At 50.6% G+C, this 26,279-nt stretch overlaps 2 protein-coding genes and 1 long non-coding RNA gene across 5 annotated transcripts in view; 2 read left to right on the top strand and 1 right to left on the bottom strand.

The window, feature by feature from the left end:
- LOC125152410 (zinc finger protein OZF-like) overlaps positions 1-26,279 on the top strand; it is a 516,059-nt gene that overhangs the window by 76,205 nt on the left and 413,575 nt on the right. The gene's annotated exons all lie outside the window — the stretch shown is intronic.
- On the top strand, positions 798-18,905 carry LOC125152412 (zinc finger protein 548-like). 3 transcript variants are annotated; one of them, XM_047834289.1, is made up of 5 exons: positions 798-988; positions 6,280-6,787; positions 13,747-13,785; positions 15,596-15,722; positions 16,513-18,905. In XM_047834289.1, the coding sequence occupies exons 2-5, from the start codon at positions 6,695-6,697 to the stop codon at positions 17,823-17,825; spliced, it is 1,572 nt and encodes a 523-aa protein (XP_047690245.1). In that variant the 5' UTR covers positions 798-988; positions 6,280-6,694; the 3' UTR covers positions 17,826-18,905. The 3 variants fall into 3 exon arrangements, with proteins under 3 accessions (XP_047690245.1, XP_047690243.1, XP_047690244.1); XM_047834287.1 differs by lacking the exons at positions 798-988; positions 6,280-6,787 and adding an exon at positions 9,931-10,293; XM_047834288.1 differs by lacking the exons at positions 798-988; positions 6,280-6,787; positions 13,747-13,785 and adding an exon at positions 9,931-10,293.
- LOC125152460 (uncharacterized) lies at positions 19,679-25,108 on the bottom strand. The gene is made up of 4 exons (XR_007147206.1): positions 24,868-25,108; positions 21,040-21,147; positions 20,817-20,943; positions 19,679-19,803 (listed from the first exon to the last, which is right to left on the bottom strand). It is a non-coding gene; the product is annotated as an uncharacterized LOC125152460 (long non-coding RNA).

The following is a 26,279-nucleotide window of genomic DNA, read 5'->3' as shown; positions in this document are numbered from 1 at the left end:
TGGTGCACGTAGGCTGAGTCCCCAAACTGGGGCTTAATACCTAATCTAATTGCAATTTCAACCTCCTCCAGAAATGTAGACTTAACCAGTTAGTCAGGAATTTTCTGATCAGTGCTGATGTAGTAATCCGCTACCTGGGCCCTCATCCATGCTGCAAGGAAGATGAAAGTCACCTGCATGCTGTCCCCCTAAGGAAAAGCAACCTTGCCTGAAAATCCTTTTGCTAATAACTTTCTGCCCCCAACCTCCTCCCTATAAAATCTTCTGTTTTGTACAACTCCTCGGAGATCCCCTCTACTTGCTAGATGGGACGCAGCCTGTTGATGAGGTATTTAGTAAAGCCAATTAGATTTGCAAAATTACTCGTTGAATTTTATTTTTTAACAATAGTCTGGTGTGTCCCTTTGGTGGTGTAGCCTTTGGGAATTTCCTGTGCTTCCCAGAGTCTGTAGTAACAGACCTCTATTTGGGACACTTGGCCTAGACTGCACTCAGAGGAAATCTGGGTATACGCTGTAAGAGTCAGCGACCCCATGCTGGATCACAGGAATCCAGGAACGCCATTTCCCCGGGCAGGCTCACGTTGTCCCGCGGCGTCCATCCCGAAATCAGGAAGGGACCTCATTCCCCACAACTGGGCGGGGAGCCGCCAGGGAACCACACGCTACCCAGAAGGCTCCGCGGCAGGCCATCGTGAGAGCCGAGCCAATGAAAACGCAGCATGGATTCCGGTAGCGGCGCCTGTGGGCGGGACTTCCGGTGGCGTTCCCCTGGTGTTGCGCGTCTTCGAGTTCTTGGGCCGTTTGACTGGTGCAGGGTCTTGGGGACGCTGGGTTCCTTCGAAGCGGATGCAAGGTTCCAGAGGAGGTGATGTTCCCGCCGCTGAGGCGGCTGCGAGGCGCCCTCGTCCCCTGCCGTCGCCTGCCGCGTTCCGCCCCGCTCTTCCCACTGGTCGGAGGAGGAGGCCGCGCGCGTGAAGCCAGTGCAGGTGGGTGCTGCGACCCCGGGGCCCTCGGCCGTCCGCCCCCGCCCGGAGGGCCGAGGCCAGAATGGAGGAGCGCCCGGTTAGCTCCCGCAGTCAGGCCCCCAGGGCGCGAGCAGAGGGCGTTCTTGTTCTGGTCCCGGTCCCGCCCGCCCGTAGGGGCTGCTGAGTCGGGACCCGGGGCCGAGGGGTGAGGGGGAGGGTCGCTGGCAGGGACGGCGTGAGTCGCTGAAATCCGTGAAGGGGCGGGGATGGGACGGGCTGCGATTTGGTGACTTAAAGAAATACGTATTTGTTAAGGTGACCAAAATGTATTTCTGCTATATATCTGGTCTTAGTGCATAGTTCCTGGCTCATAGCTTCCAAAACTGTTGGAATTTCCTAAGTGTTGACAGTGGTAAAGTTGTGTTTTGTCCTACGAATGGGGTGAGTTTTGGAAGCACCTAAGCTGGTTGCCTGGAGAACCAACCTGGTGATTAGAGGGTTGTAACTTTAAGTCCCTCCCCTCCCCCCAACCTGACCCCACCCTACCCGACCCTACCCGACCCTACCCGACCCTACCCGACCCTACTCCTTGGGAGAAGGGAGATGGGCTGGAGGTCGAACCAATAGCCAGTGGCCAGTGATTGAATGAGCCATGGTTATATGATGCAGCCTCCAAAGTACCCTTAAAGGACAGGGTTCAGAGAGCTTCCGGGTTGGTAAGCACCTGGAGATTTGAGGAGAGTGGTGCACCTGGAGACTGCAAGGATACTCTGTGCCCTGTTTTCATACCTTGCCGTGTGCGTCTCTTCCATTTTGGCTGTTTCTGAGTTAATACCCTTCTGTGATAAATCGGTGATCTAGGAAGAAAAATGTTTCTCTGAGTTTTGTGAACCATTCTAGCAAATCAGTTAAACCTGAGGAGAAGGGGTCTTGGGAACCTCTGATTTATAGCCAGTCAGTGGGAAGCACCAGTAACAGCCTGGGCTTGCAGCTGGCATCTGAAATGGCAGGGGGTTGAGGGTGGGGGTACCGTCCTGTAGGACTGTACCTGTTGGTCCTTAACCTGTGAATCTGATGCTAATTCCTGATACATAGTGTCAGAATTGAATTCTTGGACATCCTTCTGGCTTTTAAGAATTGATGTTGTGTGAGGAACCCCAGGGACCTCCTCCCAACTCCACACACACGCACACACTTGTTGGCATTGGTTCCAGGGACCTAATTTAGGGGCATATCCATATTTGAAGTTTAAAATTATTGAAAAGGGAATGGGAAACTAGCGAGGAGGACAGCCCGGCAATAGACTCCAGGAGATTATATGGTGGGGGCTGGACCAGAGGAGTGGCAGTAGAGGAGAGATGTAAGAATTTGGATAGATCAGGGACACCTGGGTGGCTGAGCCTGGGTGGCTCAGTTGGTTAAGCATTCGATGCTTGGTTTCGCCTCAGAATCTCATGGTTCTGAGTTTGAGAACCACACGGACAGTGTGGAGCCTACTTGGGATTTTCTCTCCCCCTCTGTACTCTGTCTCTCTCTAAATAAATTAATTAATTAAAAAAAGAGTCAACAGGATTTCATGCTCCATCCAGCATGTCTGTGAATAAAAGGGAGTGAAAGACCATCCAAAGTTTTTATTTTTGCCTGGACATTTGAAAGAAAGGAGGTGGGGAAGTCAGTGCAGGGAGCAGGTTTCACAGAGATTTTGAGTTACATCTTAGACATGTGGGCTTGAAGGTTTAGAGGTGAGGGAAGAGGGCTGGAGATAAATGTTAAATGGTGGGGACCTCGGACTGGATCAGGTCAGAGTCTGGGGATCAGATTGAAGAAGGAGGGTTTTGAGGTTCTTTCGGATGGGTCCTGCGGTGGGGTAGGGAAGGCCTGGGACACACGTGTATCGCTGATTCTCTTTCAGAGATGAGGTGAATTCTGGCCTGTGTGTGGAGAGAGGGAGGTCCAGATGAGGTGAGGTGTTGGCAGGATGACTGAGGTGTGAATTGGTGTGGCTCCTCCCCTGCAGGCTAAGCAGCCACTCAAGAGCACTCCCTGTGGAACAAAACCAAGGTCAGCCGAGCCCCAGACCAGGGCACTGCTGCCTCCCCTCCCCTCTGCTGTGCAGTCCAGGGCTCCCCACGTGCTGTCCTCCGAGATGATGGCATGAGGACTAGTAGTTTTCAGCGCTCCCCTTAACTTCAGAACGTATGAAACAGCTACTGATTTGAATACTAACAAAGCAGCACTCTTCCAAATACATAGGCATAGGCAGGCAACTAGAAATGAGCACAGTGAATTACTTAAATTTATCCACACACTTAATAATTGGTGTAAGAGTTACTTTATTTTTAAGCATTTGCTTATGATGTAAGTTTCATGCATCACATCCTCTTAAAAACTTACAAAGTGGGAAAAATACGCTCCCAAACTTTTAAAGTTCTACCACTTCATTTCCACTGAAAACATAGACAAAACCCTGGATGCTGTGGACTGTAAGCTGATACATAGTGTGCTACTGATGTGTGATATCAGTATCACCCTGTGAGAGGGGAACAGTCTTATTCCCATTATATGGGATAAGGACACAGACCTCCCTGAGGGTCAGTCTTTCTCCAGTCACATGGCTAGTAAGAGGCAGCAGTGAGCCCTGAGGAGCTCGGTTTGGACCATCAGACTGACATTGCTTTGCTGGAGGGCAGAGCAGGCCTGGTGGTTCAGCTCAACTTGTAGGACCTTAACCGTGGTTACCCATTTCTCATGGCTTCCCTCCTTCTGCACCTGCACCAATGGAGGGAGGCATGTGGACCCCAGTAAAGCTGTGCTTCTGGTTTCGTATGGGGCATCTTTGTGTTATGGTGGCAGTGCCATTGGGGATCAGGTAGGGGAAGGAGGGGCTAAATCTGTGTCTCAGGTGGGTGCCAGGCTGGTGGGGGTGGGGATCACAAACACGGGAGGAACTGGAGGGCTGTTGGGGGGGGATGTGCATGTGAGGTGGAGGGTTGTAAAGCCTTCTGAGGAGGCAGTGGACATAAGACGGTTGTTGAGGTGCCCACAGTGAAGGTCAGACACCAGGGCGGGCGGGCCTGTTACCCTTCTGTGGCCTCGGCAAGGTTTTCTGGTGACCCTCACCTGGATTGTTTATTTGGACTGGTAGATTAGTTGGGTGGGGGAAGTGGGATCGGCCAGATTCATTGCAAGTCTGGGGCTTTGAACGAGAGGTGGTGAGAGGTCAGGATCGCTTCTGAGATTGTGAGACCCTCACACAGGTCTCTGTGGCTAAGCTAAAGCAAGAAACAGTTGGGCGAGGATACTTTGGTGTTATGATAGAAGACTCCGGCAGATGAGGAGGCCGGCTGCATTTGCACTGCCTGGGTTCCGTGTGCGGACTGAGCATGTTGGAGGGTCAAAGAAATGCCTACCGTGTGGTCCTGGGGGCTACGGTGGCATTGTCTTCCCTGTCCAAGGTCAGGTACCCCAGGCCTTCCTGTCCTCTTGCTCACGTACTTGGGGCCTGCCTATGCCAGCAACCTCAGGCACTGATCGTGCCATCACCACTTGTAGGGACCATTGGGTTTGTTTTAAGACTTTCCTCTGAAGGTCTCATAAATTTAGAAGGTGGGATGTTGATGTCGTGTGGGTCACTCTGGGTGGATGTCCGGTACTCTCTTTCTCTGTCTTTTCCCCTGGACACGCCTCTTCCAGGCCCCGGTGGTTGCTCGCACTAAGCAATAGTAGAGCCCCAGGCACCTGACAGAGGAACGTTACTTCCGCAACATCAAGAGATGCTCAAAAAAATGTGGCCCTCACAGGGAGCATCTGTTCTGTGTCCATCACTGAATGATGCCTGGGGCAGTGGCCGCCTTATTTATACCTTTTCTTTCCCACTAACATTTCAGTTCTCACTTTCGGCTCTCATCCTTTCCCTTCCACTGCTTCCTTGGAGGACTAACGTTTCAGATGATCTGTTTTGTCTCTTATGCTGTTGGTCTTTCTCTAATTTCGCTTAGCATAATACCCTCCAGTTCTTCCCATGTAGTTGCAAATGGCAAGATTTCATTCCTTTTGATTGCCAAGTAATACTCCATTGTATGTATGTATGTGTGTGTGTGTGTGTGTGTATATATATATATATATATATATATATATATACACACACACACCACATCTACATTATCCATTCATCCATTGATGAACAGGACTCTTTCCATACTTTGGCTATTGTTGATAGTGTTGCTGTCAACATTGGGGTTCATGTGTCTCTTCGAAACAGCACACCTATATCCTGTGGATAAATGCCTAGTAGTGCAATTGCTGGGCCGTAGGGTAGTTCTATTTTTAATTTTTTGAGGAACCTCCATACTGTTTTCCAGAGTGGCGGCACCAGTTTGCATTCCCACCAGCAGTGCAAAAGGGACCTTCTCTCTCTGCATCCTCGCCAACATCTGTCGTTGCCTGAGTTGTTAATGTTAGCTCTTCTGACAGGTGTGAGGTGGTATCTCATGGTGGTTTTGATTTGTATTTCCCTGATGATGAGGGATGTGGAGCATTTTTTTCATGTGTCGGTTGGCCATCTGGATGTCTTCCTTGGAGAAGTGTCTAGTCATGTCTTTTGCCCATTTCTTCCCTGGATTATTTGTTTTTTGGGTGTTGAGTTTGATAAGTTCTTTATAAATTTTGGATACTAACCCTTTATCTGATAGGTGTTTTGCAAATATCTTCTCCCCTTCTGTAGGCTGTGTTTTAGTTTTGTTGATTGTTTCCTTCACTGTGCAGAAGCTTTTTATTTTGATGAGGTCCCAAGAGTTCATTTTTACTTTGGTTTCCCTTGCCTCTGGAGACATATTGAGTAAGAAATTGCCATGGCCGAGGTCAAAGAGGTTGTTGCCTGTTTTCTCCTCGAGGATTTTGATGGCTTCCTGTCTGCATTTAGGTCTTTCATCTATTTTGAATTTATTTTTGTGTATGGTATAGGAGAGTGGTCCAGGTTCATTTTTCTTCATATCGCTATCCCGTTTTCCCAGCACCATTTGCTGATGAGACTGTCTTCTTTATTCTATTGGATATTCTTTCCTGCTTTGTCAGTCTTGATGATTACAGCTTTGTAATTCATCTTGAAGTGTGGAATTGTGATGCCTTCAGCTTTGGTTTTCTTTTTCAACATTTCTTTGGCTATTCGGGGTCTTTTCTGTTTCCATACAAATTTTAGGATTGTTTGTTCTAGCTCTGTGAAGAATGCTGGTGTTATTTTGATAGGGATTGCATTGAATATATAGATTGCTTTGGGTAGTATTGGCATTTAAAACATATTTCTCTGCCTACAGGTTGCTGGCATGGAGCCCAGGACGAGGAGGCCCCTTCAGAGCAAGGTGTCTATAGGAGCGTCACGGGTCAGGACTCCAAAGCCAGGTCCGTCAGTCCACGAGGCCCAGCCCTGTGAGATGTGTGTCCTGCTCTGGAGAGACACTTTGCACTCGGCTGAACAGGGTGGAACCTACCCTGAGCAGGGCCTGTATGCTCGTGGGGCAGACCTACACCTGAATCAGACGAAGCAGAATAGAGATAAGCTTGGCATAAAGGACGAGCAGAGCCCTTCATTTGTGAGGGGCCACACAGTTCATCTGACCTTGGCCTGGAGGGAGGGTGGGAAGGACTTCGCAGTCTTTCTCCTGCCCCCGGCCATGCAGTGGGTAGCCACACGGGGACACTGATGCAGGGAGGCCTTTGAAAGTGGACAGAATGGGTGTCTGTGCACTAAGCATGGGAAGCCTCAGCCACAGCACATACTGTGGAGCAGCCACAAGTCCACCCTGGATGAGACCAAGGAGACTGGTGAGTGAAGGTAGGACGCTTTGTAGGCGCAACTCCAACTTTCACACATAGATTTCTTCGACACCTTGCTTTCAATTCCTTTTGTACCTACCCCAGAAAAGTAGAATCGTTGATTCATGTGGTATTATGGTAATGTTTTGAGCAGTTGTTTTCCATAATACTGGTACCACTTTATGTTCCTGTGCACCTGCCCACCGTGTGTGAAGTTTCTAGTTTCTCTTCATCCTTTGCAACATATAGATTTTTTTTAATATATATATAATAGCTATTCTAGGGATATATTTTGTAGTTTTAGTTTTCATTTCTCTAATGATTAATGTGTGGTCGTTGAGCATATTTATTTTGGAGAAATATCTATTCAAGTCCTTTGCTCATGTTTTAATTGGATAATGTATTTTCTTTGTTATTGAATTATGAGTTCTTTATACAAGTCCTTTGTATATTCTGGATATTAATCCCCTATCAGATTTGCAAATATTTTCTCCCCTTCCCCCATGTTGCATTTTCACTCATACGTGCATTTCCCGTATGTTGATTGTTTTCTTTGGTGCACAGGCGTTTTAAATTTTGATATAGTCCACTTTATCAATTTTTATCTTTCATTGTATGGTGCTATATGTCTAGGAAATCATTGTCAAGTCCAGTGTGAGAAAGCTTTCTTCCCTTCTAAGTTACATGGTTTGAGAACCATGTGTAAGTCTTTAATCCATGTTGAGTTCATTTTTGTATAACGCTATAATGTAGCCCCAGTTTTCACATGTGGTATGTCCAGTTTTCCCTGCGCCTTTTCAAATGACTGGACTTTCCCTATTGAAGTCCTTTACAGCCGTGTCCAAATCATTTGACCATCTGTGAGAATTTATTTCTATGCTCTGAATTCTATTTCATAGGTGTATGTGTATCACTGTCTCATACCAGAATCACAGTGTTTTGATATATACTTTTATAAAATACTGTCTTAATTCCACTTTAAAGCCTGGCATGAAGCCAGTCAGCTCCCCTTTTGGAGTATCTGATTAATTCCACACCCCCAAATACTCCCCATATCAGGCTCTCACCCATACCAGTCCTGATGGCCTGAACACCTCAGAACCAGGTACCGGACAGCTAAGGATGCCCCTGTGCCCTGGAGTCTAAGAAATTATTCAGCCCACACGGATCCTGGGAAACCTACCTTGCTACGCATACACTGCCCCTTCCAGCTCCAGCTTGCTGTCACACTGCCCCTCACTACAAGCCCCTGTTGGGTTCTGTCTGACCTTCTCTTGTTCCCAGCTGTAAGTTACAAAGAGCTTTGCCTTTTATCTATTTGAGTGGTATTTGTTCTCACCTGCCATCATCATCCTCAACAACACAAAAAATTTTTTAAAGACCTTTCAGTCTCACGCAACACCTACACACCCAGAAGAGTACTCTGTGTGTGGTGAATGTTGTAAAGTTTTCAGCCAGTACCCTGTCTTCATTGCGCACCAGGAAGTTCACAATGTCAGCATCGTGAGAGGTTAGAAGTCAGCCAGAATTGCACCTCCCGGGCTAAATATGTGGGTTGGCTTCATGAACTCTTCCACTTTCAGACCTGCTTGGGGTGGCACTGCCACGGTCTATCCGAGAAGCCATCCCTCTTCTACCAGGTGTCAGGGAGCCCAGCAGATTGCTGTGCTCTCTTCATCTGGCGTAGTCACCAGGGTTGGTGAGGCCTCATTCCTTACACCTTACCTCCTATCAGTTTGGGTGGGGACATCACCCAACTTTAGACAAGGGGACTTGAGCTGGCTTCACCTCCCAGCTCACAGAGGTTTCCCAACGTTTCCCTTCTTTGGGGGCATTGTCTCTGTCTCATGAGACTTGTAATGGATTTTTCTAGCCAGTAGGTTACCCCACACAGGAACTCCCTGGTCACCCCCTGGCTTTTGTGATAATAAATTTTTTTTTCAACGTTTATTTATTTTTGGGACAGAGAGAGACAGAGCATGAACGGGGGAGGGGCAGAGAGAGAGGGAGACACAGAATCCGAAGCAGGCTCCAGGCTCTGAGCTACACCATAAGATCATGACGTGAGCCAAAGTCAGACACTTAACCAACTGAGCCAACCAGGTGCCCCTAAAAGTATTCTTTAAACTATATTTACTGTATTCACTGTGGGTGAGAACAGAATTGGACTCGGATGGAATGAAAGAATGAACGGGTTTTGGGGGGCCTCTCTTTTGTGTGTTTCAGAGGAAATAGGAGGATAAAGAAGAACTCTCAGTCCAGATTTGGTTCAATTTGCATTGCTACATGATGCATCTCCAGAAAGTTTATAGGACTTCTGTACTCGGGGTGCAAAGAATATCTGTAGTTATCCAGTCTGCTAGTCTACTCGAGGGTGGGGTAGGGCAGTCGCCCTGGCAATCCTTGCATTCAGCAGCAGCATGAGTTGGGTCATTTGTACTCCGAAGCTGTCCCATATTCCAGGCATTGCTGAGGAATATAGCTCCTCAGTCTCCCCTGACTTACAGGCACTTACGGTGTATTTGTTATGATGTACAGATACCTCAAGTGCAAAGCTATGTCTTCACAGCTTCATTGAAGCTGGTATTTCTCAGTGATTTTTAAATACGATAAAAAGAAGTCCCGGTTTAGTCATAACCTCTGATTTCCTTTGTAAGCCTGTGCTCGCCTTAATTCCCTCACTTCTCAGACTTCAGTAAGATCTAACCTCGTGCAGATGGCCAAGAGCTATTTTGGCCACGGGTGAATAGCTACATCATCATTGATTTCAGTAGTTTCATTTCTTCTGGGATAGTCTCAAGTGCCCATGCATTGTCACTGCAGTCGCACGTGGAATTAGATTTACTTCCCAGCAAGGAAAAAAGATCACAAAATCCAATCCTGCCGCTTCTCTGTCTCTGCCTCCGTGTTCAGAAGCCCGCTGTCCCAATGTGGTAAGTCGCTCCCACTTTTGAGATAGGGTGTTAAATTCTAAAAAAGAATGGAATGCATGGAGTTAAGAGTTGGACATCACTAGCCCTTTTTTCTAACAGTGAAACTCCTACAATTGATTCTAAAGTTTCAGTCTAACATGAAAAGCAGTAAGATGGTATAAATCTGGGTGTGACCCCCTCCAAGAAGCCGGAGCCCCCCTCAGAACGTTCAGACATCCCTTCCCAGCACCCCTCATGGTGCGGCGGGACAGCTGCCGGAGGTCAGGATGGAGACCCGTGCGGAGGTTGGCGTCTCCATCAGGACTACGTTACCCAGAAGGCAGTGCGCCACACTGGGCCAGTGAGGGCTCAAGGAGCGAGGCACTTCCGCCCAGCGGACGGCATGTAGGCGGGCCTTCCGGCGTCGGCCTCCAGCGACATCTTGTAAATTTGGTTCTGTCCAGCGCTCGGAAGCTCAGGTTGCTGGGACTGCCCAAGGTAACGGAGCGGGGACGCGCAGGGCCGGCTGCTCGGAGACTCAGCGTGGCTGTCGTGCGGGCTGAACACTGCGGTGCCACGGTCGCCGTGGCGGTTCCCATCCAGGTAAATGCTGCGTTTCTCTGGGCCCTCACCCCCTCATTCAGCTCTTATTCATTGAAATTTCATATTTTTGTTCTTACGAGGGTCCTCTTTACCTTGGTCTTCCGAATTCTGGAATGTCGCTTGCCCGAGGAGAGTGGCACAGAATGCGTATGCAGCTGAATAGCCGGCTGTAAGATTAGTGCTAACCTCCCGCACACGGCCAGGAGCTTATTGCTTGTACTCATTGCTGTTAACCTCTTACCTTTGGGTTTCTTCCCGAGTAGCACGAGCGTCGGGGTGCAGCTGCGCTCGCCAAAGCCTGATCCGTTCCAGGGAGAGGGAAGCCGGCAAGGGCTGTTCTAAACATTAGCCCGCTGGGGCAAATGGAGTGGCAGCTCGTGGGCCGGGCTGGGGCTGAGGGTGGTAGCTCTGGTCGCGGCCACCGTCTTTCTGCGAATTGGAGGACAAGGTGAGCGAGGGTGTGAGCGCGCCCCCTGCCGCCCGACCGCTCCGTTCTCGCGTTCCCACTGGCCGGGGTTTAGACAGCACCCCGGCACCCAGCTCCGCGGTTCTTCCGCGGCCACCATGGCCCTCTCCAAGGTTAAACTGTTGTCCCATGTCTCAGGCAAGCACCCTTTATTGTCCGAGAGCTTCAGCACCTCTGTGGGAAGTCCTCAGCCTCCTAGTTTAGATGAAAGATTGATGGGTTACTGCAGTCACAGCACCGTACAGCTGTTCGTTTTTCTGCGTAGTATTCTGGGATATGAGTATATAAACAAAATGTTTTTATGTTTCTGCCCGTGGTTTTCTGCATTTATAAACACTGGTACTGTAGCCACATGTTTTGGGCTATACAAGCATACAGTTGTCTAGCATTCTGTATTAAAGATAGCCCACTTTCCACAAGTAGTCGTAGGTTTAAATTTATGATTCCAGGGGCATCTGGGTGGCTCAGTTGGTTGTGCATCTGACTTCGGCGCAGGTCATGATCTCGCGGTTTGTGAGTTTGAGCCCCACATCGGGCTCTGTGCTGATAGCTGGGAGCCTGCTTCAGATTCTGTGTCTCCCTCTCTCTAAAATGAATGTAAAAAAATTTTTTTTTATGATGCCAGATTGGTTTTCAAAACGTTACCAATCTACATACATATAATAGTTTACAATATTTAGCTAATTTCTATAGTGTTACTAGCAGTGGGCAACGTCAGGCTTGTGATGTCAGCCTTACTGAGTTGGTTTTTTGGGGTTTTTTTTTTTTTTAATATTTATTTTTGAGACAGAGACAGAGCACAATGGTGAAGGGGCAGAGAGAAAGGGAGACACAGACTCTGAGGCAGGCTCTGACCTGTCAGCCACAGTCTGACCAGGCACCCCACGCCTTACTGAGTTTTGCTTTATTTTTGTTCATTACTGTTAAGTTTACATTTGCATTTTTAAAAAGTGCTTACTGGAATTCTCATTTACATACACAAGATTTTTTAATTCACTAAGTATTAAAATTTTAAATAATTTAATGATTAGGGAGGGTTCACGAATTTGTGTAATTTTTGCTCAACTGTGTAACTGGTCATTTCAGTTTTTATGACAAAATGTAACAGGAGCCCCCAGGAGCCCTTTGTTTCAATGTAGTGGGATTCTTTATTGTGATACTTTGGTTTGAGAAATCTGTTCTTCTGCTAACTTGTAAGAGACATAATTTTTTGTCTTCCAAGTTAAGCCTGTCCAGCTGAAATTACGTCATTTTTTAAAAAGATTATTAGGCTCCATACCCAACTTGGGGCTTGAACTCAAAGAGTCACGCTTTACCAACTGAGCCAGCCAGGTGTCCCTGTGTGCATCGTTTAAAGTAGAGGTGTAAATTTTTATGTTGTCACACAACCATTTATAAACTGCTACTATTTTAATGCTCTGTAGCACCGCTAAAGCATCCAGATCCATGCACACATGCATGACCCACTTCATGATCTCTGTAGTTTTTCCAACCTAAATCCTATGACAATCGTTTTCTTACTAGAACAGCTTTATAATGTGCTAATCTCTTTTGGAACAATTACTCTTGTATGTTAAAGTGATGTTTAATGTTTATTCTTATTTACAACAATCTTGTCACTTTAAAAAAATATTTTTTGAGAGTGAGAGCTCAGGAGGGCAGAGAGGGACACAAAGGATCCGAAGGAGGCTGTCGGCACAGAGCCTGACACAGTAGGGCTCTAGCTCACGAACTGCAAGATCATGATCTGAGCCAAAGTTGGATGCTTAACCATCTGAGTCACCCACGCGCCCCAGCCTTGTCACTTTTTAGAAATAGCTTCTCACGTTCTAAAATACTTGGGATTTTTATGTTTGCAGCTATGACCTGGTCTGTTCCCAGAAAAACTCAAGGATTTTAGCAAAACTGTGTAGTCCTTTTGTATTTGCAATAACACCAAGCATGTGTTTATAACATGCATAATATCAAGGTTTTGGCTTTGCTCTGAATCTTTTAGTACTATTGGGTTTGCAGTTGTAATGAAATCTAGGGGTGATCTCACCCTTTATGGGGCATCTGGGTGGCTCCGTCAGTTATGCATCCGACTTGGGCTCAGATCATGATCTTGCGGTTCATGAGTTCAACCCCCGTGTCAGGCTCTGTGCTGACAACTCAGAACCTGGAGCCTGCTTCAGATTCTGTGTCTCTTTCCCTGTCTGCTCCCCTACCCATGCTCTGTCTCCTTCAAAAACACACAATCACGTAAGCGGTGGTTTGATATGTTATCTTACCCAGGGGGGAGAATATATCTGCACCATTTCTTTCTGAACATTTATGGAAAAACTGGAAAAGGAAGTGTAAAGAGTCACATTCATGACCAGCTATTAGGGCTAAACTAAACTACAAGATACAGGAAGAGAAGAGTGTATTTTGGGCACAGGAAGAAGCAGAATACGAAGGAATAAAATGGAAGGGTCGGAAACACACTGAGACATGGACATAATTTATCCCTTATTCTTCCTGCTCGCTGGCCTGAGGGCAGCTACTCCAACACAACACGACCCCATCAGCCTTTTCACTCCTTTCTTCCCTCTCCTGAAAAGTCAAGATGCATGTGCTTTGGGCACAACTGAACCCTCTCTGCCTTCTTTCATAAAGGCTGGATTTTCCCCCTTTGGCTTTCCTCTGTACCTAAAAATACTGTGTTGGGCGCCTGGGTGGCGCAGTCGGTCAAGCGTCCGACTTCAGCCAGGTCACGATCTCGCGGTCCGTGAGTTCGAGCCCCGCGTCGGGCTCTGGGCTGATGGCTCGGAGCCTGGAGCCTGTTTCCGATTCTGTGTCTCCCTCTCTCTCTGCCCCTCCCCCGTTCATGCTCTGTCTCTCTCTGTCCCAAAAAAAATAAATAAACATTGAAAAAAAAATTAAAAAAAAAAAAAAATACTGTGTTTCACTTTTCTGTCTATACCCGCGATGGGACTTAAACTAACGTGGCCCTGCTCTTCCTGCAGGTTCTGCTTTCAGCAGAAGCACTTATGGACCCTGCACTGGTGAGTGTCAGGTGTCCTGGAACTCCTGCTGCCACCCTTCCTGCCCTTGGTGTCTAGAGCCTCTAGCTAAGCCCTCAGTCCAGGTCAGAGGTCATATGCAGAGGGATCCCCACTTGTGGCAAGTCATGGGGTGAGTGTGAAAGGATGTCTTAGGTTTAGGAATCGGTGCTGTGGCTTTGGAGGAGAGACAGAGATGAGAGTGGTTAGGGGAATGTTCTAGGTCCACTAGGACTGTTATGTCTGGTGAGAAAAGAGGACAAGGAGGCTAGAGTCAGGCCTGGGGTGTAGCCTGAGCTGGGGTTCTGTTCTGAGAGTGAGGGTGATGGCCACATAGTTCTGGAGTAGAGGAGAAAACCAGCTGGCTCAGGTCTTCAGAAGCTGCCCCTGGCTAGAGTGCACTCCACAGTGGGGGAGAGGGAGACAAGGAGATCATGAACAGAGCTCGTGTCGTCAAAGCTCTAGATCGGCCGGTACTGGTTGTAGCTGGGCCAAATAGCTGGTAGATGCGGAGGCAGGAGAAGGATTTGGCTTCACATAGGGCTGACCAGGGGCACCTGGGTGGCTCGAGCTGGTTAAGCATCCGACTTTGGCTCTGTTGTGATCTCACGGGTTGTGGGTTTAAGCCTTGTGTCGCACCCTGTGTTAACAGCTCAGAGCCTGGAGTCTGCTTTGGGTTCTGTGTCTCCCTCTCTCTCTGCCCCTCCCGCACTTGCATGCACTGTCCCTCTCTCTCTCTCAAAAATAAACATTAAAGTTTTAAGTAAAGTCAGGGTGATCAGATTTTCTTTTTAAAAATATATTTACTTATTTTAAGAGAGAGAGAACACAAGCTGGCCCTATACACCCACTGGGGAGTCCAACGCGAGGCTTGAACCCACAAACTGCAACGCATTTTCTCATGTGGAGGGGTCACAGATGACTCCATGGTTTTTTGTAGGAGTAGCTTTTGTAAGAATATGAGGAATTCTCTTTTGGCCATGTTGATTCTCAAATGTTTCAGAGACTTCCAAGTATAGGTGACCACTGGAGAGCTGGTCCCCCACTTCTCAGGACATCCACACCAAGGCTGAACTCTGGATCTGATATGGTGGGGCCACATTCCGGTCATAGTGGCCTTGCCCTTGGGGAACAAGGGAGGAGAGCTGTGGACAGTGCATGGACAAGACAGCATAACAGTTGTTACCAGGAATGTAGAAGGAGGTATGGGGAGGGGAAAGTCCAACAGGTGGCTGGATTTTCATGGGAGTGGAAATGAGATCAGAACAATAATGGGGGTGAGTTGGTAGAGTAGACTGGTACTTGTTCACCTGTGTATGCACCCCTCCAACCAGGCTCTTGTGGTGGTTCTCTCAGAAGGTCATCAGACGAACTTACAGGACCTCCCAGGACCTAAAAGAGACACAACATAACTATAGAAGCAGAATGTTACCAAGGGTATTTAGATCTGCATGTGATCTAAACCAGCACCAAGGTCAAGTGGGGAAGGCCCTTCCCTTGGAGGTTAGGATCTATGATCACACTTGCCCAGCACTTCTTCAGCATGACACACAGACACAAGTCAATGGTGGGGACCAGCTGTGTGAGTAGGAGCTTGAGAGAGAATGCTAGGCCCCAGCTGCTTACATCTGGGAGGCAGGATGCGGGGGACTCAGATGTCTTGCAGGAAAGGGATGGGAGTCCTGCATCTCAGTGTGGGGGAGTGGAGGATGAGGAGCAGGGAGTGAGTGAATCTGGAGGTTGGGGTTCGGGGCAGTTACAGGGTCCTACCAGGAGAGGCTGCTTATGGACGCAACTGTCCCCATCATCACAGGGCTCCATGACCTTTGAGGACGTGGCCGTGTACTTTTCCCAGGAGGAGTGGAGGCTTCTTGACGAGGCTCAGCGACGCCTGTACCGGGACGTGATGCTGGAGGTCTTTGCACTTGTTGTGTCATTGGGTAAGGCCCTCCCCCCAACCCCCACATCCTGGGCTGGCCCCTGGCTTTCCTCTTCATTCTGGGCACAGAGGCTGGGGCGTGGAGATACCTCACAAGCAGCCCCAACACCAGCTGTTCAGAGGGGCCTTCGCTCAAGGTTTCTGGGACATTTTTGTTTCCTGAGGTGGTTTGGGGGCTGGTTGCCTTGGGCCTGCACTGACCACTTAGCTGTCCCAAGTTTGCCTTAAGGACTTGCATCTTCTAGGTCCCCTGTTATCCAGCTGGAGCTGGGAGAACACGGGGTACATGACCACGTGGGTACGCCTCCAAGTGGGGGATACTTGCACGTGGAAGTTGGCGACAGGGAGAGGATGTGAAATGGCTGGGGATCCTGACAGGAACATGTCCCGGGCTCACAACACTGCTCTGATGCCAAGGTCAGAGGCTCTCCTATCTTGCCTGCCCTTCCTTGACACTCTGCCCCCTTCCCTCACCTGTCTTCTACCCTTCATTGGGATCTCCCCCACATCACTGCTCCTTCTGCTGTGCTCACCACCCCCGGCCTATGCTTGACCCGCCACACAGTCTGTCTGTGCCCATATCCTTAAAACAATACTTGAACGCCAGTCACCAAGGCCCTGGTGAAAACACACTCCCCACAGAAGTGAGTTGTGGACCCAGCCTCTCCTCCCTGCACCACACACCGTCCTCGTCCTCGTGTCTTCACCTGCTGAGTCCCCTCTGCCGTGTGAAGCACAGAACTGCCTCCTCCTGCTGCCAGAGCTGCTCAGCATTTCTTCTCTGCTTTCAGGCTGCTGGCACGGAGCAGGGGCTGAGGAGGCACCTTCAGAGCAGAGCGTCCCCGTAGGAGTGTCAGAGGTCAGCATCGCGAAGGCAGATCTGTCCCCCCACAAGGTGCGCAGCCCAGACTCTGAAGGGGATTTGCATCCAGCCAAGAGCCTGGGAGCAAGCCGTGGGCACAAAGTGTGTGGGACAGGGGGGAAGCCTCAGGAGCACCAGAAGCAGCACAGTAGAGAAAGACACCCGCGAAGGAACACGAAGAGCCATGCCACCCACCCCCCACCACAAAAGCCCATCCCCGCTGGCCCAGGGCTTCTCCCCCAGCTCGCTCACAGTCGGGGGACACCCACTGAGGACACCAGCTGTACAGAGCGCTTTCACCACAGACAGAGGCACTACAAGTGCGGTGACTGTGGGAAAGCCTTCTGCCGGAAATACAGACTCACCCAGCATCAGAGAGTCCACACAGGAGAAAGGCCGTATGAGTGCAGCGAGTGTGGGAAAACCTTCAGCTACAAACACATACTCGTCCAGCACCGGAGAGTCCACACTGGAGAGAGGCCTTACGAGTGCGGCGCGTGTGGGAAAGCCTTCAGTAACAAACCCACACTCGTTCGGCACCAGCGAATTCACACTGGAGAGAGGCCTTACGAATGCGGTGAGTGCGGGAAATTCTTCAGCCAAAGCTCCAGCCTTAGTGAACATCAGAGGATTCACACTGGGGCACGGCCTTATAAATGTGGTGAGTGTGGAAAATTCTTCACCTCCAACTCCAACCTGATTAAGCACCGGAGAGTCCACACCGGAACAAGGCCTTATGAGTGCAGCCAATGTGGGAAATTCTTTAACCAAAGCCCCAGCCTCATTAAACACCAAAGAATTCACACTGGCGAAAAGCCTTATGAATGTAGCGAATGTGGGAAACTCTTTAGCCAAAGCTCCACCCTCATTAAGCACCAGAGAGTTCACACCGGGGCAAGGCCTTACAAGTGCAACGAATGTGGGAAACTTTTTAGCCAGAGCTTTGGCCTCACTCAACACCACAGAGTCCACACAGGAGAAAAGCCCTACGAGTGCCGTGCCTGTGGAGAATCCTTTAGCCACAGCACACAACTTACTCAGCACCGTAAAGTTCACACCGCAGAGAGCCCTCCCCAGTGCAGGAGCTGTGGAGAAGTCTTTCACCACCGGTCGGCTCTCATCGACCACCAGAAACTCCACAGCCCCGCTCGACCTCATGAGTGCACTGAATGTGGGAAAGCCTTCAGCCGCAGGTCTAACCTCCTGCGACACCAGAAAGTTCACAGGGGAGGAGGGCCTTAGGATGAGCGGGGGCTGCACCATGTCGAGAGCCCATCCTCACCACAGTCTGAGCCCATGGGGCATAGGGGGCTAGGCTGTACTTTCTAACCTGTCCAGAACCCTCATGTTGGTCAGTGCAGGTTTCTCCCACGTGTATCCCAAACACTGTATGCCTCACAGTGTGATGGCTTCATGGCACAGGGTAGCTCTCACTCTAGAGTTTTGGGCACAAGGCCTCCTACGATAGAATGAAGAGCAGTCCCAATTTTTTGGGACTAATCTTGTGTCCCAGATGTACGGGATTGTGGTTGACTCTGGAAGTTTCCCTGAGAGGAACGGTGTGGGGTTTTGTGTTTTTTTTTAATGTTTATTTTTGAGAGAGACAGGGCATGAGCGGGGGAGGGGAAGAGAGAGGGAAACACAGGATCTGAGCTGTCAGCACAGAGCCCCATGTGGGCCTCAAACCCATGGACCATGGGATCATGACCTGAAGTCAGACGCTTACCCAACTGAGCCCCCTGGCGCCCCAAGGATCAGCTTCTCTTTCTCAGATAGGATGTCACAGTGCCCCAGTGCTGTTGAGAAGTAGTGCTCTAGGTCCCAATACAGAGCCCTGTGCCATCACATCTGCTGGGCTGGTATCATGGATTCCAGGCACCAGGTAGGAGCCAGCTGTGCGGTACAGACACAGCAAAATGGTGGGGGACTTGCAAAGTGGAGGGGCTGCGATGCCTACGCCAATGCCCTGGGGGCTTACAGCCAATTTCAGGTAAGGGCCTTGTGGACGACATTCTGAGGCCCTATAGAGCTGACAGCACTCCTGTGGCCAGGGTTCTATTGCACTACAGTTAAGGTGTTGGGGGTGGGGGGTTGAAAACCAAACTCCTGGAAATGCAGACACGAAGGCAGCAGGGCACGTGGTCTTTCTGACCCACGGAGTGTAGCTTGTAAACTCCGGTGGGGTTGCTGGCCAGCGGGACGCGGAGCTGTGTCCTGTGGGGTGGCCAGATTTCAATTTTCCAAGGTTTTCCCGATGTTCAGATTTTTCCGCAAAAGCATTTCCACTCAGCATGCGATAGACTTCAAGTGTACTTGAAAACCCAAAACTGCTGCTGGTAGACTTTACTGGATGTGTGCTCATGAAACCATCATACTCCACCACAGGTCCTTTGTCTTGTAACCTCTGCCTGGATTCCCACATAGACCGTCACTTTCTTTCGTACCTTCGCTAGTTTATGTTCTCTAGAATTTTACATGGAATCTTACTGTGGCTCCTTTTTACGGGTACATAATAGGACATAATTACTTCGACAGCCACCAGTGAATAGTTGGAATTTTTTTTTTTTTTTTTAAACAAGTGGAAGACACCATTATTCACTCATCTAACAAAAAGGACGACGAGGGTTCGGGGGTTGTTGCCAGCCTGGCCGTCACAAGGCACAGTTGTGCCAAATGTACGTCTCCGTCCCCCTAGCAGTGCGAGGCCTGAGTCCCAGCGAACTGAAACAGGCCAAGCTCTCCCCAGGGGGATATGGTTGCTCTGAGTTCTGCCAGCGCCCTCACCAGTAGAAGCCTGGTCAGATTTGTTCCGTCTTTTCCACGAGTGGTTTTCAAAGGTGTGTGTGTGCAATCTCCCCCTGCTCGAATCGTGCATTTCCCCCGAGAACTGTGTGCCACCCATAGGTGTGTATTTGCCAAGTCTACTTGCTGTGGGTGCTGATGAAAAGTAACGCATTGGGCCCTCACGCTAGTGCAATAAAAATGTTCAACAAAAACGTTTAAAATGTTCTTACACGTGTTTGCTCCCTCGTCTGTGCTGTTGACTGTGTGTTGGCCACATACACCCTGCACTTGAGAGTGTGGTTCTCTGTTGAAAGGAGCATTAGTCCAGCCATCATAACCTTTCCCCATTGCTAGCTGCGAACATGAAGGTTGCCAACCAGATGTGCTGCCTTTGAGAAGGAGAGGCGGTAAAGGTCTGTTTTCCCAGCAATACTTACTGTACAGGAATAGGAAAGGACAGGTTTTAAATATTACTACTACCCTGCAGTAAAAGAGTAAATCAGTTTAAACTTCAAAATCAGTTTAGTTCTCCCCCTTCCACAGCACTGCCTGATAAACAATGCCTTTGTCTACTTGGGGCCTGGGGCCCCCTATCAGATTGTGCTAAATAATGTGACTTCCAGGTGGTGGAACAGCTGGAGACTAATGTCAGCCCCACAAGGGCTCCTTGCTCCAGGATACCGCGAAACAACAAAAACCCAGAGAATTAAGCACTTTGCCACATACTTCCTATTCTAAGCAAGATTTTGTACTTAAAACTCAATTATAGAAGTTTATTTAAATATATAATTACATATGTATAACCCCTAATCCATGTTCCGTCCTTGTTTTCTTCTTGGGTCTTTTCTATCCACCCCACCTCCACCCACAGCCAACTTACATAGATGGATCCTGAGGGACATCCTATCAATGTCACTGAATTCTTAAAATGGGAATCTTTTTCAAAATGCATTTCATGGGGCCCACGTAGGTGGCTCAGGCTCTTGATATCAGCTCAGGTCACACGGTCTCAGGGTTTGTGAGTTCAAGCCCCCACAGTCAACCCTGGGCTGACAGCACAGCGCCTTCTTGGGATTTTTTTTCTCTCTGCCCCCTCCCCCCCAACTCCTGCTCTCCCTCAAAATAAATAAGCAAACCTAAAGAAAACAAAAACATGCATTTCATTATACTTGTTTTGGTGATGGAATAAATTGTATTACTTCTCTATCTAGAAGCTGCTGAAAACAGTTACCGCAGATTTTTGGTGGTATAAGACCATCAATTACGTGGTCTTAATGATTCCACAGGTCAGAACAGTCTGTTCACATAAGGGCAAATCTACACATCCCTCCCTCCCTATGGGGGCACAGGCCCAGACACAGGTTTTGGGGTTGAATGCTCATCCTCTACCTTTCCCCCAAGACCTGCCTCCTTTCCTGCTCCTTGACCAAAGATCACTTCTGCACTTACCTTCAAAGGCAGCAAGGCATCCGTGGAGCATCTTTGTCTCGGGTCATCAAATAGAACTTCCTTATATGGCAGTAATCTCCCCCTCCTCTTCCTACAACTTTTAGAAGGACACCTCTCTCTGCTTCACCTGCATAAAGAGAGAAAAAAAAGCTCATCTCATCCACAAAAAAAAAAAAAAAAAAATTCCACATTTGCCAAATCGTGTGTCAAAGGGAACACTTACATGTGGTCAAGGAATAAGGACACATCTTCCAGGGGCCTTCAGAACAGCTGCCACGACCTCACGGTGTTTTTAGGCCTCACAAGGTCCTTAAAACGTTCACAATCCGATCTATGTATATAACAAATGAAATATACATGTGAGATATAAAAAATAAAATATATATAAAAAATAAAACATATGTAATATATATATAAAGCTTGGTTATTCTAATTTGAAGTTACTGCCAAATTATCTACGATGTCCCCCATTCTAAAACTCGCTCATTGCAACTCTGCCGATAGTGTTAGGGGTGCTAACACTTGTGGGTTCTGCCACCTCAGAAACTCCCCCCACACACCGAGGTAGTCAGAGGAAACCACTTTATTCTAGAACTACAGCAGACAACAGAGACGGCCTATTGGCTCTATGATAGACAATATGATAGACTACGCACGCGTTGTCAAGATCAGCAAAACCTGGGTCCTCGCAGCGAGACCCCTTCGCCTTGCCCCCTCGATCCACCCTTGCTTCACAGCGTTTACCCTCTGATAGCACCTGGTAATCTGGGTCCCCTCTGGGGTTGGCCCTTCACCACTTCTATCTGAAGGAAGGGCACCCTTCCTCGGTCTGCAATTGGGCAAGTTACAGCTTACAGCCGGACGCCAAATTAAACCGCTCAGAGACGAGGGGGTTCGCAGCCTTCTCCGAGGCTTAGTTTTCATGGAAATGGCACCAGGCTTTGAACAGCTTTCTTGGCGTTCTTTTTCATTCCTTAGGGGCCGCTCGGCTTGCCACTCCCACCGCCTTCTTGTCTCCGGACTCCCAGAGCAAAAACAGGGCCAAAATCTTTGGTTTCCCAGCAGATGGGTTCCTCGAGTGGTAACGGGAAGCTGGGCACGCGGGAGGAGGCACCATGTCTGCGCTTGCCCGGGGAGGACCACGACCCTGTGGCACGACCATCCACCAACAGGATTGTGGGGTGCACAAAGCGGCAGAACAGCAGGCCCCAGGGAGCTCCTGGCGAGCACCCTCTGAGGCACCTGCCTGGAGGATTGATCACCAACCACCTCGAGGATTAATTACGCAGTCCAGGGCCGGAAGTTCGTCCCAGGTGTCAAGGAGGATTGGGGCGCGCCTGGGTGGCTCAGTCGCTTAAGCGTCCAAACTTCAGCTCCGGTTATGATCTCAGGATTTGTGAGCTGCTGAGAGGCACCCACAGGGGGCTCGGGGTGCTGGAGACAGGCTCCTAGTGAAAGGGCGGGCCTACGCCAGCCGACTAGATCTTGTTCTGTGTCCTTCACCTTGACCACACCTCCTCCCCTTGAGCCACCCCCTCCCCCACCTGCCCAACAGAACTCGGACCCTTCCCCAGCCAATCAGCTGAGGCCATAGCTATTACATTACCTCACCAACTGCCCTTAGGCCCCAATAAAAAACCTTTGGGCTTTGGAAACTCGCTCTCTCTCCCTGGTACCACACCACTGCGTCGGTGCAGGTATGGGGATTGAGCTCGAGCTACTTAAAATAAAGGCTCTTTTACTTTTACATCGGACTCGGCTCCCTGGCGGTATTTGGGGATCACGAATTCTGGGCATAACACTAGGTCTCGGAAAAGAGCCCCGCACGCGTGCCCGCGCCCATCACCGGACCGCTGTCGGACCCGCCCCTGCCTCGGAGGCTATTGCACAGCTCACGACGCGGGAAGCGGTGCTCGGCCCCACGGAGAGACCAGGGGGCTCCACGCCGAGGGGAGGCGCTGGGACGCCTTGCAAGGGCTACTCCGCTCGAGAAATGAGCGGCGGCAGGGACGTAGGGGGAGAGCCTTGATCGCAGAAGCTCGTTCCCCCAATCCTGGCCCGCCGGGGTTGCAGAGATACCCGGACACGCGGGCAGGGGCTTGGAGATGAAGGGAAGCACAAGGCTCCTTCAGCAGCCACTGGTCGGCCTGGGAGTCTGCGCTGCTCCGGAACGAACCGCTGCGATGCATCACAGCTTCGAACCCCCACCATCGCTGTCGGGCGCGCCTCCCTCCCCCACTCTACTCCCCACTCCACCCCCCCGCTCCTCGGGCGCACTGGGGTGGACGGACGCTCAGGGGCCAAGGCGAACCCGCACTTGGGGGCTGACCTCGAGTGGTCCGGGGGCGCACAGCGCGGAGGGACAGCCTCTCCACTGCGGGGAGAACCGCTTACGAAGCCGCGGAGAAGGAAGGAGTGTCCGCTGGGCCAGCGGCCCCGGCCCAAACGGAGCCGTGGAGCAGGGCGAGGCCAGGCAGGTTCCGCATCCCTGTCTGCGCACCACGCACCCGCCTGCAGGGAATGAGCTAGTGGAGTGGGAGGAGCAGCTCCCCGCACCGGAACATCCGTCTTGCGTCTGGTTGGAGCCGAGCCCAGCGCGGGAGAGCGGGCTCACCACGGAGTTCGGCTCAAGGAGCTCCAAAGGGGAGCCTGCACGGACAACACCTCCAGGTCTGCTTTGGACCTCCGGCCTCGGCCGCTGCCTGGTCCCTGTGGCGGGGGTCACACGGGCCAGAGGACGCCCTTAGGCGCCTGAGGATTGAAGCAGCCTCGAGGTCGGGGCTCGCGCATGCGCGGTTACTGCCACAGAGACCCAGGGTTCCAAGCGAAGGAAATTGCGTTAGCGTCCACAAAGCAACCTTCTGAGCTAATTCGCACTCCCACTTCAAAGCACGGGGGTTGGAAACCTTGCCAGCCCTTTCCTGGCAGCAAAAATAAATAAAATTAAAATAATTTAAAAAAAAATACTAGCTTTTGAGTGAAAAAATTACGGGTCCGGGTAAGGACTGTACGGATCACGGGAGCCTCCTGTGTTCAACTACTGGCCCCCCAACACGATCCCATCGCTGCAACCCTGGAGCTCCTGGGGCCACCTGGCCGACTCAACTGTCGGTCGTGTCTGCGAGGAGCTCGGAACGCGCGGGGGCCGCCGCGGGCCGGCTACGTCCTCCCGTCTGCCCGCACGCACAGCTGCCCGTCCGGGACAGAAGACTGGGGCTTGGAAGAAACTTCCGTGGAGGCATCTCCGACCGCCGGCCCCGTGGGGAACCGCGGCCAGACCCTGAGCACCTTATCCCCGCCACCCTGCACGTTCTGTGACGCTCCTCGCCTCCGGAGCAGGATTCCGAAAAATCGAGCGCAAGAAACCACGCAGGCACAAGTGCCGCTGGGGTCCGCCCTCCCCGGCCCCCGGGGCGCGGCCGGTGCATCCACGGCTATCGGTTGGGACTTGGGAGAACTTCGGCGGAGGCGCCTCCGACCACCGGACCCCACGAGGAGCCGCGGCCGGGCCCCGGGCACCTTACCCCGGCCTCCCCGCCCGTCCCGGGCCGGCCTGCCCCTCCGGAGCGGGCCGCCTCTAGACGCGGGGCACCCTCTCCCTTTCCCCCGCGGCGCCACACTGGGTTCCCGCAGGCAGAGAGGCACCAGCAGGTGCCGGTCGACGCTTCCCCTTCCCGGGGAGGGCCTACGAGCCACTCCCTAGTAGAACGGCGCATTCAATCTCCAGCGAACTGATGCGCGGCGATGCGCCGGCGACCCCGGGATGATCCCCCCAGCGCCCCCGGCCTCCTGGAACCCTTCCTCGGGTACCGCCGCCAAATCCCACCTCTTGTCGATTTCGCCGGAGCTCTGGAGGGAGGAACGTCTAAGAGGAGCCACCAGATGGCGCCCGACAACCGGCGCGAACGTCCCCAGACGCATGTGGATCGCGGCCATCGAGGGCGCGCTGCCTGCCGCCTCGACGTCCAGGCTTCGCCCTCCCCAACTCGGATTCGCAGACTGTACAATGTGAGATTTTGCCTCCTGCCAAGTAGGGGGCATTCCCGCCTACCTCCTTCCCGGCCACCGCGTCTTGGCCTAGTCCCAGCTCCTCTCTTTCTGCTTCGGGATCCTGCATGTGACCGGCTTCATGCGCCCTGGATGGCGTGGATGTGCGCCTCCTTTCCAGGGGGTCTGCGAGTAGTAAGAGGTTAAGGCATTAGCCTTTCTTGTCACTCCGTTACCTCCGTAAATTAAAATCCCGCGGGCACGTTTTTTTCAACGTTTATTTATTTTTGGGACAGAGAGAGACAGAGCATGAACGGGAGAGGGGCAGAGAGAGAGGGAGACACAGAATCGGAAACAGGCTCCAGGCTCCCAGCCATCAGGCCAGAGCCTGACGCGGGGCTCGAACCCACGGACCGCGAGATCGTGACCTGGCTGAAGTCGGACGCTTAACCGACTGCGCCACCCAGGCGCCCCACGTTTTTACACACTGGTAAAGCTGGCAAGAAGCTTACTTAGCCTTTCAGAAGACTTACCATTAGAAGTTCGCCAAGGGAAATGCTGTTGCATCCACACGACTCTTGACACAGAATGCTATGGGCACCAGTGACAGTCACAACAAAGTTTATTGCAATGAGAGGCAAGGCCGACAGATCGGGACCAACACTTTTTTTTTTTTAATTTTTTTAATGTTTATTTATTTTTGAGACAGAGAGAGACAGAGCATGAACAGGGGAGGGTCAGAGAGAGAGGGAAACACAGAATCTGAAACAGGCTCCAGGCTCTGAGCGGTCAGCACAGAGCCCGACGCGGGGCTCGAACTCACAGACCGCGAGATCATGACCTGAGCTGAAGTTGGACGCTTAGCCGACTGAGCCACCCAGGCGCCCTGGCACCAACACTCTTGATAAGAGTGCGGCCTCGAACAGCTGGGGTACAGAGTTTTTATGGCTGATTTTTATCATCACCTGGGAACAGAACAGAGAAACAGTTCCCAGATGGGTTAGAAACAGTTGCCAGATGAGTTAGAAACAGTTGCCGGATGAGGTGATTATTTTAGACTTTCTGCTGCCAGGTTGCAACCAGTGGATCTCCTTGACCTTGCCTCTGATGCTCTTTTCTTTGAGCTTTTGTTTCCTTGGTTGGTGAAGCCTGATTTACAAGAGCGTGAAGCATAATTTACAAGAGTAAAGCAAGGCTGTTATCTCTTGACCTTCAGTGTCAGAACAAAGCTGTTATTTTTCAAGCTACCTGTTAGCCCTACACTACAATTTAACCCTTACAATGCTCTAAGGGAAGACTAGGGAAGTCTCTTCCCTTTTTTTGTACCAAGGAGAATTGGTTTCTTTTTTTTTCCTAAATTTTAATATTTATTTATTTACTTTTGAGAGTGGGAGGGAGAGGTGCACAAGCAGGGGAGGCACAGAGAGAGGGGGAGACAGCATCGGAAGCAGGCTCCAGACTCTGAGCTGTCAGCAC

Source organism: Prionailurus viverrinus, chromosome E2, assembly GCF_022837055.1.
Source record: "Prionailurus viverrinus isolate Anna chromosome E2, UM_Priviv_1.0, whole genome shotgun sequence".
Taxonomy (NCBI): domain Eukaryota; kingdom Metazoa; phylum Chordata; class Mammalia; order Carnivora; family Felidae; genus Prionailurus; species Prionailurus viverrinus.
Note: the sequence above shows the minus strand (reverse complement) of the source record. Positions and strands in the feature narration are given on the sequence as shown.